This window comes from Rhamphochromis longiceps, linkage group LG11 (assembly GCF_057381845.1).
Source record: "Rhamphochromis longiceps isolate RC_006_pf linkage group LG11, R_longiceps_female_GT1.1, whole genome shotgun sequence".
Taxonomy (NCBI): domain Eukaryota; kingdom Metazoa; phylum Chordata; class Actinopteri; order Cichliformes; family Cichlidae; genus Rhamphochromis; species Rhamphochromis longiceps.
The window spans coordinates 33,410,060-33,425,342 of record NC_140567.1 but is presented as its reverse complement, the minus strand read 5'-3'; the positions used below and the strand labels follow the sequence as shown (position 1 = coordinate 33,425,342).

The window sequence follows — 15,283 nt, the reverse complement described above, 5'->3', positions numbered from 1 at the left end:
ACATCTAACAGAAAGGTTAGCAGTGAGCGGAGACAGCAACCATCCTTGATTTCTCTTGACCCTAACAGCAGGCAAACACAGAGATGTCACGAAAAGAGCTTCACTTGTTTGTTTCTAATGTCTGGTGATCCACTTGCTTCTTCTTTTTTTAAACATCAGCTGTAGTTGCCATCCAGTTATTTCAGTAGGACTACTATTAGGCTGGTATTTGTACTAAAAAGTACCAGTAAGAACCAAAGTAGTTATAATAAAATTTGGTATATATTGTGATTTACTGATCTCTTAACTTTTCATCAAGTCAATTAGTCCTGGGTAGTATTATGGCATCTAGCATAGCAGGATTTTTAGAAAACAATTTTATCTTTAAAACCTTAAAAAAAAAAAAACTTAGACACTGTTACTAATGGGCGAAAGTAGGAACGTTTGTGTAGTAAAACAACCCTGCACATTCCTGGCTACATTTACTTCATTTTTTTGACAAGCATAAATACCCTTGTTTGCATCGATCATCAATCATAATAGTTCCTAAACGCTTTGGCTTGATACCAGAGCCACTGCCGCCCCTCAGATTTATCTGAGGGGCGGCAGTGGCTCTGGCGGAATTTACCGGCAGTCATTCTTAAATGATTTTTTCTTTAAAAAATCATTTAAGAACGCAAAGATTTTGTGATATGTGGTTAGTAGAGATATCCAGTTCACTGAACTTGTTTCCTTTTATCCAATGCTCTGCATCGCCATGAAAAACCATTCTTTTATTCGGCACAGAATAACTGTTGGATTTAGGATGTGAAATAGTCAGGAGTGAGCTGAAAACACAGAGACAGCAGCCTTCCCTAATCTCCCCCCGACTTCAGCAGGAGTACAACTCCACGGGCGTCACAGCAAGATTTTCACTTGGTCGTGTACGGTTTCACCTGTCTGCCTTTCAGACCCAGATCTGAACAGGTAGAGGAGAATAGGCCTATAGAGTCCTCTTCTTTTCCTCTTCCCTCCCCTCCCTCTTCTCCTTTCTCTCCCTCTCTTTTCTTCCTGGCCGGCTAATCTCTTCTCAGGTTTAGGGTTCCCGGTTCGGGCTCTTTGAGGAGGAGGAAATATGGGGTTGGGTAAACATCAGGGCTCTCACTGCAGGGATTACAACACCCATATATCACTGAGACAACTCCCTTTTCAACAAATGACAAGTCACCAGGACCCTGTGCGAGAAAGGATCCAATGACACTTCCTATCAACACAGCAGACACCGATAGCATATACCGTCACCGTTTTCACAACATCGTGTTAGTTTATGAGGATCCGGTGTCTTCGCATTCTCAGCCAACGTCTTCAGATCGGTTTGAGGTTTTCACACATTGTTGCACCTGATGTTTGGCTTGTGGGCATCTTCAAAGAGGCAACAGCACAAACGGAAAAGAGCTCTAGAGAAGCTCTTTGATCCTTTCAGAGAGAGTGCTGTTCATTGCCCAAAGACTCCATTTCACTCTCTCCTGTTGACAAAGCGAAGTACCATGCATGGCAACGTGCTGCTGGATGCATTGTGCTTCAGCGGCTGGGTGTTATAAAGTAAAACCACAATCGGGCCTCATTTAAGAAAAACACACTTTTTATCCAAAAAGACATCACCGAAGGTCAATGAGGTGGATCAGTTTTCCAACCTCACTGGGACGAGCACAATTCCATGTGCTCATGCATTTTAGCTGTCAGAAGGTTAAAATTCAATTAGCCAAACAGCTTTTCTTTTCCAAAGCAGCGGGTGCGTCCAATAATTCCTCAGTGCGATGCATAATGAGAAGTGAGGGACACTTAAATGCACTCCCCAGTTGTGCTTTTCACTTGTGTGCAGTTGACAACGAGCAGTCATGACAGGGTAAAGGATGAAATCATTTAGGGAGGAACAAAAGGCACCCAAAATTTATGGACGATTAACAATGATGCGTGTAAAAAAATTGGAAAATAGACACTGTGGTGATGCTACACATGTTTTTACTATTGATGGCAAATTGAGAATAAAGCTACAACATCTTAAATTTATAAAGCGTTGTTACGTTTTTTGTAAAGTGTTTATATAAATATTTTCACTGGAATGTGGCTCTAATATTCACATTTCTCACAGAACAGTATTCTGGTCAGCAGTATACAGCACCACGTTACTTTGTAGTAACATCCTAAAGGTTAAACTCCACTGAAGAGAAATTATAACTAAACACATTCTCATAATGTACCTGTTCAGTTTTTCTATAATGAATCCTTGATATTTTCATTATTATTTTTAATTTTCAAAACAAGCATTAGTGTTTTAACACTATGTCCTTACAGATTGTTTACTTTAAAGGATTTTTTTGATACTCAATGATAATGCATTGAGGAAATTAATGACTGGTTGCGCCACAATTTTCTCCAACTAAACAAAAACAAAACTGAAGTAATAGTCTTTGGCGCCAAAGAAAAACGATTACAGGTCACCAAAGAACTTCAATCCATACATCTAAAAACCACAAACCAGGCGAGAAATTTGGGTGTAGTGATGGATGCAGACCTAAACTTAGAAAAACACATTAAGACAATAACAAAATCAGCTTACTATCACCTCAAGAATATTTCAAGGATAAAAGATCTGATGTCTCAACAGGACCTGGAAAAACTAGTCCATGCATTCATTTTTAGTAGGCTTGATTACTGTAACAGCATCTTTACAGGTCTACCTAAAAAATCAGTCAGACAACTACAGCTCATTCAGAACTCTGCTGCTCGAGTCCTCACTAAGACCAAAAAAGTGGACCACATCAGTCCAGCTCTGAGGTCTTTACACTGGCTGCCTGTCCGTCAGAGGATAGACTTTAAAGTTCTGATGCTGGTCTATAAAGCTCTGAATGGTTTAGGACCAAAATACATCAGTGACCTCCTGACCCAGTATGAACCTTCCAGATCCCTCAGGTCATCTGGATCCGGTCTTTTATCAGTTCCCAGAGTCAGAACCAGACACGGAGAAGCTGCATTCAGCTTTTATGCTCCTTATATCTGGAACAAACTCCCAGAAAGCCTCAGATCAGCTGAAACACTCAGTTTATTTAAATCCAGGCTGAAGACTCACCTATTCTCAGCTGCATTTGAATAAAGCACCAAATCCACACTTTTAAGCTTAAATTTCAAAACTTACACTAACTACTGATCTTATCTATTTCTGATTTTATCTGTTTTGATTTTATATACTGTTTTGTTTGTTTGTTAAGCTTAAATTTACAAACTTACATTAACTACTGATTTTATCTATTTCTGATTTTATCTGTTTTGATTTTATATACTGTTTTGTTTGTTTGTTTGTTTGTTTGTTTGTTAAGTGGGTTTAGAGCTCTGGGTAGCTCCCCAGCTGGGTCTAGACTGGGTCTAGAGAGTATTTTAAATTCAGGGAATTTAAAATAGAAAGTAGCTCGTCCACAGAAGGACTGGTAGCTCTCCTTACGATAAGGGTTCAGATCGCGCGAACAGGTGTGAAATGTGTGTGTTTAGTTAGTTTGTTTGTTTGCTTGTTTTAATCAATTTTAAATCATGCTTTTTATTTGTTTTTGTTTCTAATGTCTCTGTAAAGCACTTTGAATCACCTTGTTGTTGAATTGTGCTATACAAATAAATTTGCCTTGCCTTGCCTTGCCTTGCCTTACTAATTGCAGTATTAGCCTGGCTAATTATCAAGTAAGTAAAACTCAAATTTTTGCATAGAATAAAGAAACGTGTTGACCTATGAACTTAGACTTTGCACTTTGAGCTTTAGAGTTTAGTCATATTTCTACTATTAGGTAAGCTAAGCTAACCTACTCCTGGCTGTAGTTTTAGACTGAACACACCCCTTGTGCTGATCTTCTTTCAGTAAGACAACAAGGAGGCAAAATTAAAATGAAGTAAATTAGTGGTTTTTAGACACCAAAATGAGCCCAAACCTTAAAACAACAGGTCAGCAAAAAAGCATCAGCAGTTTTGTAGTTTTTTCCCCTCCGTGTATATATGATTTTTTTTTACACAATAATTTATTCTGGTTGATTTGCTGTCCCCTAGAGCAGCTATCCATCTTCTCCAGGAACACCTCAGTGCTGATAATACAGGAGTATAATCCTTCATCATTACTGTTACACACATTAACAGTAGTCATAGTTCAAATTGTGACAGATTGTGTATCTGATTTGTACAACATGACCTCATAATACTGCACAGGAAAGCACCAATTGTGAAATTTTGGGTTGAAATCAATACGGATGTGTAAAAATAACAATTTGGACAGTGGCTGAAGAAATACTAATTTTGTTCATCTTAAAGATAATAAAGGACGAGACAAGTCTTTTGGGTCCTTATGTGATTTACTTTGGACATTTAATCAGCACATCAGCCCTACTTGCAATAAGCTGATTATTGGTTACTGGCAATAGTTTAATAAGCAAGATAACCTCCATCCAATCTTAGGATCCAGGACAGCCAGGCATTCTCTTAGCGAGATAGAATTTAGACCACTGAGTTGTTTTGTACAGAATGGAGGGAACTCTTTAGAAATTGCATGGTAGTGGTGAAATTTCTACACATACACAGAGTCATAAAAAGCAAAAAATGCACACTAACTATGTTTAATAATAGAGAGCAAGCTATCAAGTGTCACAGGGAAGATATATGTATAAAGCTGTAGACAGAGGCATAACTAAATGTTTGCAGTCTGCACTGGCTTCCCTTACAAAGACATTCTGAGAAATCCAAACAGGAAAACTTGACCTTTCTTTGCAAGGAACAGAAAATGCAATCCAGACCATGTTGTCATGGGGAAAACACAACATGTTCGTCTTCATGCGACCAAACTGTAGACATCATAATTCTCTGGATGACAAACTTCTGAAAATCATGGCAAAGATACTAACAATAGTTACATGTTCACTCATGTGAATTCATGCCACCCCAGCTTCTTTTTTAATGGCTCTGTTTATTTAAAGACTAATAATCCACGTGGAGCTAATGAATCTTTCACTAATATTAAAATCAAATTAACAGCAATGTTAATAGTGGTGTCTGCTTTCAGTCAAAGACATGCAGCAAACTTAGGTATAAAAGTAATATTCATATAAGGTGTACGGCTGATGGAGCGTGTGTTGGCAGGCATCGCCGCAAGTATGAATAAGGACATCTGGGAAGAATTATCCTCATTATAACAAAAAGCTATCAGTGATTTATAGGAGGTTGTATTCTGTTGTTCCACTATCTCATAACGATAAGAACTTTATCATGGCGAAATGCGCATTATCTCTGTCACTCCCTTTCCCTTTCCTCTTTTCTCTCTAAGGAGTTAAACAGGATGACTAATTAACAACTTTACTCTTCGCAATTCTCAGGAAAACCATGATATCCAACATCCGATAGTAGAATCAATCTCACATGTGGGGCAGCGACATTTTGCATGCCTCACTACCGAGAAAACAAAACATCTCTTTTTAATTAAACAACAGTGCAGTGTCAAGACCTGATGCGACATACCATCTCACTGACCACGAACAAAACCAGCTCACCCATCACATTTTTCTTCTTCTTCTTTTTCCTCTCACCAATGTGAACAAACCCGACATGCTCAAACATCCTCTTGCCTGAGGCAAAGAGGTTTTTACCATTTATTTGTGAAGTGATGCAGCTGCCAATTTGTCAGGAACATGAATCACAACGAATGTCATATTTAAGGCCAATAACGCCATGAATATTCATTTATATTGTCTTAGGTTTGCTTTACACATCTGGCCCAAAAACAGTGATTTGATTTGATGGCTTTAGTAGCATGAATCTTGATATTTCTCACTGTGGGGGAAGAATAATTTCTCCTTATATAATCCTGCAATAAGTAAGAAGTCAGATATGGATTTCAGATCAAGTCTGACAGTCACATCCATCCTAATGACTCCAGTACACATTTGGAGGGCCTTACATAGGATCCCTACATCAGGTTAACTGTTGTGACTTGGCCTACATGTACTTCATTCGAACTGCACAGTGCTTTGGACCTAAAGCACCTCTGCATATTTTTCATCCCTGTCATTCAGTTCAAAAAACAACTCATATAACAGAGGATTTAAAGTTTCTATCCATCCTCTTAGTCGCACTACTGGGCACATTTATTCCAATGCAAATGAGGATGTGTGTGCATCCTAAAATGTACAGATGGCTGATATAAGACAGCAACATTACCTGAAAGACAAAAAGTCAGACAAGACATTGGAACTACACAGTTAAAAATTACTTTTCCACTGCTTTAAATTTGGCCTTTCTTAGTTGTGCATTTCTCAATAACTCTTAAGTTCACTTTAAAAAGAAATAAAAGGAAGGAATGGAGAAGATGGAGAAAAGACAACACTCTTACCTTTGACTGTTTAAGCTGGATGCCATAGATGAGAATATTTCTGTGCTTGGCTGTTGAGGCCAACTCCGTGATTGCCGTGGGTGCTCTCTCGCTGACAGGGAGCTCATCAGTCCTGCTGAAGTGCACCTATCAAAACAAAGACCACCGCACCCAATCAGAAAACAACTGCCAATAAAGAATAGCAATTACGCCCCATTTTGGAGCAATTACAGGACATTGTTCAAGCAGTAGTTTAAACATGTTGCAGCTCAATAGGCTTATTTGTTTAGGGCTATGTTTGGGGAAGTTCGAGGAAGCATGAGCGTCTGCTTAGAGTAAACAGAGGTTGGTTGATACACAATCCTGTCTGAGGATATAATGACTCTAATTGAGTTGTAAATCTTATGGACCTCTGGGGTTTATTTTCCTCAATTAGGGTAGCATAATCCAGATACAATGGTTCAGGTTACTGTGTCATCTCTATGACCAGCTAAACTTTAGTCGATTTCCATAACCATACTGCTGACAGCAACTTAAATGGAGATTTATTCCTTTCAATTATTCTGTCACATATCGTAAAAAACTGCGGCAGTGAGATGCAATAGTCAGGAGAATAGTTTCAAAAATGTCAAGACATCTGCTTTAAACGTACAATTATTGCACTCTCCTTGAATATCAATCAAATGTTGGTTGTCATCAGCTGAAGTTCCAACTTGAAAACTGATTATTCAGCACATTCGCAGGGGTAGGACACCAAATTGTCTTATTCGGGCCAAGAATCCTCAACGGTGAGCGAGCTCATGAAGAATGAGAGTATTTGTCCTTATTAGACTGGATTTTACCAGAAATTAAAAAAAACTTGAACATAGACACTATTGTTATTGGGCACCTTCCATAATGACTTAGAGGGGATGCTAAGCTGATGTAAAATATACTTGAAGAGCCCCCAACAACCTGACAATCAATCAAGTACAAGCTGCTTGAGTGATAATTATACAATAATAATATTATTGATATTAATGGTAATAAACTTCAGGCAAATGTTTATCATAGATTGGTGATTTCTTATAGCGTAAACTCAACAGCAACATTTTTTTTCTTTGAAATGTCTTGCTCAAGGCCATAACATCTTAGACTAAGTAAAACAAAGTGACCTCCATTATCCGGTCTCCTTTACTCCCCTTGAGGCTACCACCATCACATGGATAACACCAACACTTGAAACTCTATGATCCCTCAGTGATCACTACCATGTGATCAAGCCTGGGATAAATAACGGGGTGCATATGCAATCTAATAATAGCCCCAGGCAAACCCCCCCCCCAAAAAAACCCAGACACTCTGGTGCAGGATCAAATCGCTTAGGAGGACTGCCTCATGTTTTGCCGTATTCTCAACTTTCCAGGCTGAGTTTATGCACATTTGAATGTTGACGAAATTAGGTTAGGCATAGATGGGGGGAAAAATGACAGATGTGATTTACTTTAATAGAATACGCTTTAATTCTCCCTTTTGGTTTTCCCCTGCAAATTTCTAAAGGCATTTTTTATATTCCAATCAATGAATCAATCCTTTAAATAGCAATTTGGTAACAAAAAATAATCTGAAATCCAGCGTGGTTTTATAATTCACAGTCTCACTGTAGATCAGAGCATCACTGCATGTTACATAAGGAAGTACTAGGTCTATATAGACTGATAGAATACAATTACAGGAGCAATCAAATTCTAATAACTTCTATCTTCTTCATGTAATAAGAAAAGGACACCACTCATTAATACAGCAGCATAGAAGACAACAACAAAAGACAAAAAAGTGACAACAGAAATATGCAGCAACCAGGCTCCTTTAAGCTGCCAACAGAACTCTGATCTACTGAACCACAAACTCTGATGTTTGGAGCCCAGTCAGCAAATTGGGCTGTTGTTTGTGTTCTGCAGGTCCTTCTCATTGGGCGACAGTGCTACAGTGCTGGAGCAACAGAGTGTCACTCCACAACACAAAAGATGGACTAGTTTGGGATTCAACAATTTCAATCCTTAACTCTAGTTTTTGTCCATAGTTGTGTTTTTTGTCTTTTTTTTTAACCATTTTTGTGCAAAGGGGGGGGGGGGGGGGGGGGGTGCTAACATATCATCTAATGCTAGAAGCTTGCAAATTGCATTCAGCAGTAAAAAAAAAAAAAAAAAACCAGATGCAGAAAGGCAGACAAGTAACAAACTGATAAAACACTAGAATTTCTCTTTCAAATCCCAGACTGCTTGGACAGGCTATATCACACAGTAAGCTTTGTGTCTTAATTGTTTAATTAAAATTCAACCTAAAACTACCTAGGAGGCACAAACAGCACAAATATGGTGGCGAAATCTAGTTCAGCGATTTCACCACCAAGAAACAATACTGCTGTTTATGGATGGATGGAGTTACTAAAAATATCCGCCTCAGTAGAGTTGTTGGAAGGTGAAAGCTATCCATAGAGTCTCCAAAAGTTGATTCTGTTCATCTGGACGTAGCGTTTTCAGTGGGAGAGACGTTTAGTCACTCAACCAAGTGACTTCTTCAGTCTCAGCTGACTGCAGGTTTCCCCAATCTTATAAACGGTACATTTGCATAATGACTGAAACCAGCACCACTGAAGGAACAAAGGGCTGGGAGGTCAGTTCCTTCATCATAATTATGAAAATTCTCATGACCATTGATCAACAACCACTGATCAATGGCCATGAGAACCATTCACAGAGAGCTGGGCAATGGCTGCAATCACATCACTGTATGATGGCGAAAGATGTACCCTTAGGCCCCCTCCTCAATTCAAAGATGGTCTTTCCCTTTTCACGTAAATGGCCTCCTTGACTCCGCGCTCAAAACAGCGTTCCTCCCTGTTTATAAGATTGGGGAAACTTGCAGTCCGCTGGGACTGAAGAAGTCACTTGGATGAGTAGTTAAATGTTTCTCCCACTAAAAACGCTACGTCCAGATGAACAAAATCAACTTTTGGAGATTTACTTACCTGGATGAATGAGCATGCATCAAGACCTATCCATAGAGTCCTGAGTTCAATTCCACCTGAGTTCAAACCTGCCTTTCTGTGTGCAGTTTGCATGTGGGTTCTCTCCGAGTACTTCAGCTTTCTCCCACAGTCCAAGGACATGCAGTTAGTGGGGGTACGTTAATTGGAAGCTCTAAATTGCCCATAGGTGTGAATGGAGGTGTGAATATGAGTGCGAATGGTTGTCTTTGTCTATGTGTTAGCCCTGAGACAGACTGGCAACCTGTCCAGGCTGTACCCTGCCTCTCACCCCAAGACAGCTGGGATAGGTTCCAGCCCCCCCCCTGAGAAGGATAAGTGGCAGAGAATGGATGCATCTAAAAATGTTTTAATTGCTTTAAAGTTTGGCATTTAAACAGTGCAGTCTACAAGCATTGAACCTCTTTATGAGATAGCCTCAAGTGGCCTCCCAAGGAACTACAGTTAATTAATTGGCTTAATTTTTCATCCCTGGAGGTTGCAGTTTGGTGCGCAACAATCTTTATATGGGTGGTATACGTCAAAGTAACATCCACATAAATCTCAGGACCCAAGGCTTCGCAGCAGAACATTGCATTGTAACAAGATGATCGATGTTATTCACTTCGCCTGTCAGCAGTTTCATTGTTGTGGCTGATCGGAATAAATGTTAGAACAGAATAAGATTAGGATGAACTAGCAACATTTACCAGTGAGAGTTTTGTGGGAACCTGGTTTGTTCTGATGTGGAAGGGAGTCAATCCCATTAAACCCCACAGCTTCAAACCGAGTGTTTACACCTCTGAATCTATGTGCTTCAATCTTTATTGAAAACTAACACAAGTAAGAACAGGGGCTTTAGCGGAGCAATTCTGCATGACATCTGGCTTGTTTTGTCACAGAAATCAGCCTCTGTGGGTTTATGTTGTTCTCATTACCTGGCATTGTTTTTGATGCTGGCTCTTTGTTTTAGATGAAGAGTTACATTTTCCAAATTAAAAAAAGTAAACAAGCCTTTCACAAACATTTAAATGTTTCCCAGAGCAGATTAAAGCAGTTTGTTCTTTTTTTCCCTCAGTGAGCTCTCAGGTTAGTGTAGCTCTGGTGGGATCAGCCACAGTTTGAAGGAAAGCGAGCCGTAAGAGAGGTCGTGCAGAGGTGCTTTCAAGGGAGGTGTAGAGTTTCCAAATAGCTACAGAGCTCCAGAAGGGACGTGAGGTGGACCACAGGTTAGATTTTTACAAGCAGAAAAAAAAAAGAAAAGGTTTTCAATGCTATGCAGTACATGTACCTCAATGAAACTTAATCTGTGCTGCACCAGTTGTGTGGGGAAATGACACTGAGACATTATATGCACAGACATACAGTAGTTTATATACTGTATGACTTTAAGGACATGTTATAGATTTATGAGCTTTTATTTATATATTAAAGAGACAAACTTGTAACCCTTTAGGTGGCTTCTCTAACAAACACACAACTGCAAATAACACACCTTTAGTCCTCAAATGGTATTAATAGCTCGTTTAAGAAAGAAAAAAAAGAGTACATACTGAATACACTACATATAAAAAAGAAAAAATGTTTGCTTAAAGAAACGTCAAACCTGTGTGCTTTGAATTACAAGTGAGTTGAACTGTATGTAGATATCCAAGAAAAGAGAGTGGCGATGTATAGAAGGCTTGAGTAGTATCAATTATAACAGTTTAAACTCCCAACGGTATGAATTTCAGTACTTGAAAAAACAGAACCCCCTAATGTTAATGTATCACAGTTGATGTATGCAGTTTTTGTGAGTTTGAGACTTTACATCATTGGTATCATTTCTTGGATGTAGCAAATATGATACAAATTAAAACATATATGAAAATTAATATTTAATTGGGTTTAAAAAAACTTGTTAAGATGCTACGTTTGAATGCTTCAGTTTAAAAAAAATGCTATTTTCTGTCAATTTCATGATTCAGGCTTTATTAAAATGGTGTGGAAAAACTGTATTGTGGCACTGGAGCAGTTTCCACTGGTCCGACAGGAAGCTGAGCTCAGTGAGCTGGGAAAAAGTGAGACTGCGAGTAGTTATTTGTAAAAGGAAAATGATTCAGTCCCATTTGGATCAATTTTGGATTGAATCATGATGATAACAGTAAGTCAACACAACACAAAGCTATGCTGCAATAGGCTCAGGCTCCTGTGGGTCTTAACATGTTGCACAGACAAATTTGTTCAGCACTCACCTCTTTCCATTCACTGCGTGTGTATATATAACACTAATCCACGCTGTTAACTTTTGTCTTCTCGTTCGAATAGTATGTTTTTTGTCCTCATCTCTCTATGCACTCTCTCCCCCCCCCCCTTCTTTTTCCCTTTACCTCTCAATCCAGCCATAGTAGACAGCTGGCAGAGGTCCCCTCCTGTTAAAAAGAAACTGAACTAAGTATACCTAGAAGCCTTTTTATTGTACTAATGCACTGGTTATAACATTTGTATGATATAGCCTATAGCTTTCATTCTCTCCATCCATCTGTCCAATTTAGTAGCCTAACATGGATGTCACTGGACAAGTTCTGACAGTTTGTTGGTCTGGGGCTTTCAGGTATATATTATAACAATATGTCAAAATCTTCCAAGGAGTGGACGTCTCAGCATATTCTCCCCAAGGTCAGATCATACAATGTTCCAAGAAAATGCTAAAAATCTCAAGAGCTACATTTCAGACACTAGAAACCTTGGTTTGCATGTTAAATTATAAAGTTCATGACAGAACAATTAGAAAAAAAGACAAGTACGAACAAGTATGCATTTTTTGGAAGGGTTGCTAAGCCTCTTTTCTCAGAAAAGAACATGGTAGCACAACTAAGGTTTGCAAAGCTGCGTCGAAACAAAGCACAAGATTTCTGGAACAATGTCCTTTGGACAGACAAGACCAAAGTGGAGATGATGCACAAAGCCACATTTGGAGAAAAGTCAGCATATCAGCACAAACACGTCTTGGGGACCTTAAACTCTGTTTACCAAATTATTTAACAAACAAACGTGAGGCCATCTGTCCAAGCTAAGGTTTGGCATTCCAACAGTACAGTGATCTCAAGCACAACAGCAATCTACAACACAATGGCTGATTTCAGTCCATCACACTGAAGTCCAGACTTCATCCAGATTGAAATGCTGTGATAGGAACTTAAGAGAGCTGTGCATGAATTAATAAAAAAAAAAAAAGTGGGACAAATTCCTCCAAAATAATATGAGAGACTGATAAAGTCAGTCAGAAAATGATTACTTCTAGGTGTTGCTGTTAAAGTTGGTTCTAAAAGTTACTGAATCATGGTTGTTCCAAATGTCATTAGACCTTCTTCATGCCTCGCTGGCTTACAACATCTGAGGCAGCAGAGATGGGAGAAGGAAACTATTGTCTAGTTTCAGTGAAGCAAAAAATCATACAGGCAGCAGAATTGACTGTGTAAATAATGCTTGACATTGATAAAATAAAAATAACTTGTTAAACCAACTAGGATTTTTTTAAGTTATGCCCATTTATTTTATATGTCTATTGCAATAACTAAGCCAGTGTGCACACTTCTTATGGATACTTCCTGTGGATGCTTTCAAGGCAGGACTGTACATAACAGAATCAAGAGCAGGTTTTCCAGGTTCTGTTAACTAGATTCCTGAACTGTATTTTGTTTTTTAGGTACACAGTTTGTAGGAGTTAAAAAGTTGAGAATGGCAATGATGACTTAAAAAATGATGCGTTTTCCCCACATAACTGCATGCAAGAGCTGCTGTGCTGTCCCTGTAATTGCCAGCAATACATTCTTTGTCTTTTAATGGTTTACAAATCTGACAACAACAAGAATACACGAGGTCCCAGCAAGGAATGGAAACAGAGTTGTGGGGGACGTAGAGTAGATTTGTATGTGAAATCACAGTAAGGATGGCTGCATCTGTCAGTGAGTGCACCACTTGGGTCCTGACTGAAATATGTTAATAAGTTCATGCCCTGAAATTTGGCATGAACACTCGTGGGCTCTAGAGGATGATTGTTACTGACATTTTCCTTTAAAACCACCGAAGCCTTTGACTTGGGTGGTTTTAGTCAAATGTGTCAACAACATTTGGATGATTTTTCATTAAATTTTAGAGGCTTTAATTTCTCCTTGGGTTTTTCATTACATCTCAGTTTTTACACCCCCCATAACTTGTCTTCCAGTCCAGGAACCTAGAAAAATGCCACACTAAGATGATGGACATGGATTAGCACTCTAACTGTGAGATGTACGGTTATAGGATCTACATCTCAACTCACCCAAATAACAACCACCGGGTGGAGAAGAGCTCGATTTTCTGCCTCTAAAGCCACAAGTATCGCCTCCACTTCAGACAAGCATGAGTGACTGACCTAAAGACCAAAGACAAAAACAAAAAAATTCATGACTACTTACAGCGGCATATTTTACTTTCACAGAGAAGTTGTAGAAAATAGAATAAGAACTTACAGAAACTTGGATGAAGTTCCACTCCTTTAACAGACACCTGGCGTTGTCTCCCATTAGATCTGGGACGATGTCCAACTCCTGTGAATGAGAGATACCCTCATGTTAAATATTCAGCTGATGTATCTTGCTTGACTGATAAGATTTAAGGTAGGTCCACCAGTGCCAAGGTCCTAATGCATTTCATATAGAATGACTGATCGACTCCAACGCTCAAAGGTCAAGAGGCTTCTGGTTTTTGTTTCAGCCACTATTTCAGTCATCTGTTGCGAGAGTACATCCACCTGCTTTTCTGCCATGAATCATTCTATGATTACAGAAAAAGGTTATTAAAAAAAGGAAAAGATTTGTGCCTAAAGATCACATAACTGAGTGGCTTATTTCCATCAACTGCAGTCAGAAACTTATTAGAACAAATGAGACAGGGTAAAAAAGAAACTATTTCTGGGCTTCTTATACTTCTGAACTGGCAGAAAAATTCTGTCATACGCAAAAAACGGGAACAGCAATCATACGTAAGCCAACTTAAATTTCATTATGCTGCAAATTGAGTTGAAGCCGACATGCAGCCAAGAACTGTAAAAGCCTTTTTACTTAGAGAAATGAGACATTTACGTTCTGATCTTTTAATTTTGGCTCTGGCACACAAATAAATTGAGGCAACTGGATAGCCCACAATGTCCATTTTGAATTCATTTTTGTTGTTTTCCCTTAAAAATATAACCTGTTACTATAGTGTCAAACATTCAGGAAATAAACACAGAAATAAACATTCAAAATCTATGTTTGGCATTGAGATGTCACTGTTCTCCTCATTAAAGTAACTGAAAGTAAATGAGAATGTGAAATGGTTATGGGAACCATATGCTCAATGGTTAATTGTTCTTGAAAGATAACTGCCCCCAGCTTCAGGAGGAAAATCTTTTTGGTCCGACATGCCGATTTGCAGGGTTCTAAAAAAAAAATCTGACATGATCTAAAACAGGTTGGCCATGAAATCGCAGAGTAGACGTGTTTATTTTAGTTTAGGCCTAGAGAGCCAAGAAGCCACAGAACCCCAAACACCAAAAAGACCAGTTAAACAAACCAGAGACATACGGTTAATACGGAATTTAAAAGTGTTAAGAAACTATTCTCATTTTTATACAAATAATAAGGCATATCATACACACACACACACACACACACACATATATATATATATATATATATTTACACACACACACAGTGGGGCAAAAAAGTATTTAGTCAGCCACCGATTGTGCAAGTTCCCCCACCTAAAATGATGACAGAGGTCAGTAATTTGCACCAGAGGTACACTTCAACTGTGAGAGACAGAATGTGAAAAAAAAAATCCATGAATCCACATAGTAGGATTTGTAAAGAATTTATTTGTAAATCAGGGTGGAAAATAAGTATTTGGTCAATAACAAA

The 15,283-nt window shown here is 38.7% G+C and overlaps 1 protein-coding gene across 3 annotated transcripts in view; it reads right to left on the bottom strand.

Annotated features, from left to right (window-relative positions):
• The window catches only part of crppa (CDP-L-ribitol pyrophosphorylase A), a 70,692-nt gene that overhangs the window by 20,883 nt on the left and 34,526 nt on the right, over positions 1 to 15,283 (bottom strand). For 2 of the 3 annotated variants that reach the window (XM_085423748.1, XM_085423749.1), the window contains 3 exons: positions 13,853 to 13,930; positions 13,663 to 13,755; positions 6,374 to 6,499 (listed from right to left, as the gene is read on the bottom strand). In XM_085423748.1, the coding sequence (XP_085279874.1) occupies positions 6,374 to 6,499; positions 13,663 to 13,755; positions 13,853 to 13,930 (297 nt within the window). Of the gene's footprint in view, positions 1 to 2,147; positions 6,202 to 6,373; positions 6,500 to 13,662; positions 13,756 to 13,852; positions 13,931 to 15,283 lie in introns of those variants that run through there. The other variant, XM_085423750.1, reaches the window with a different exon arrangement.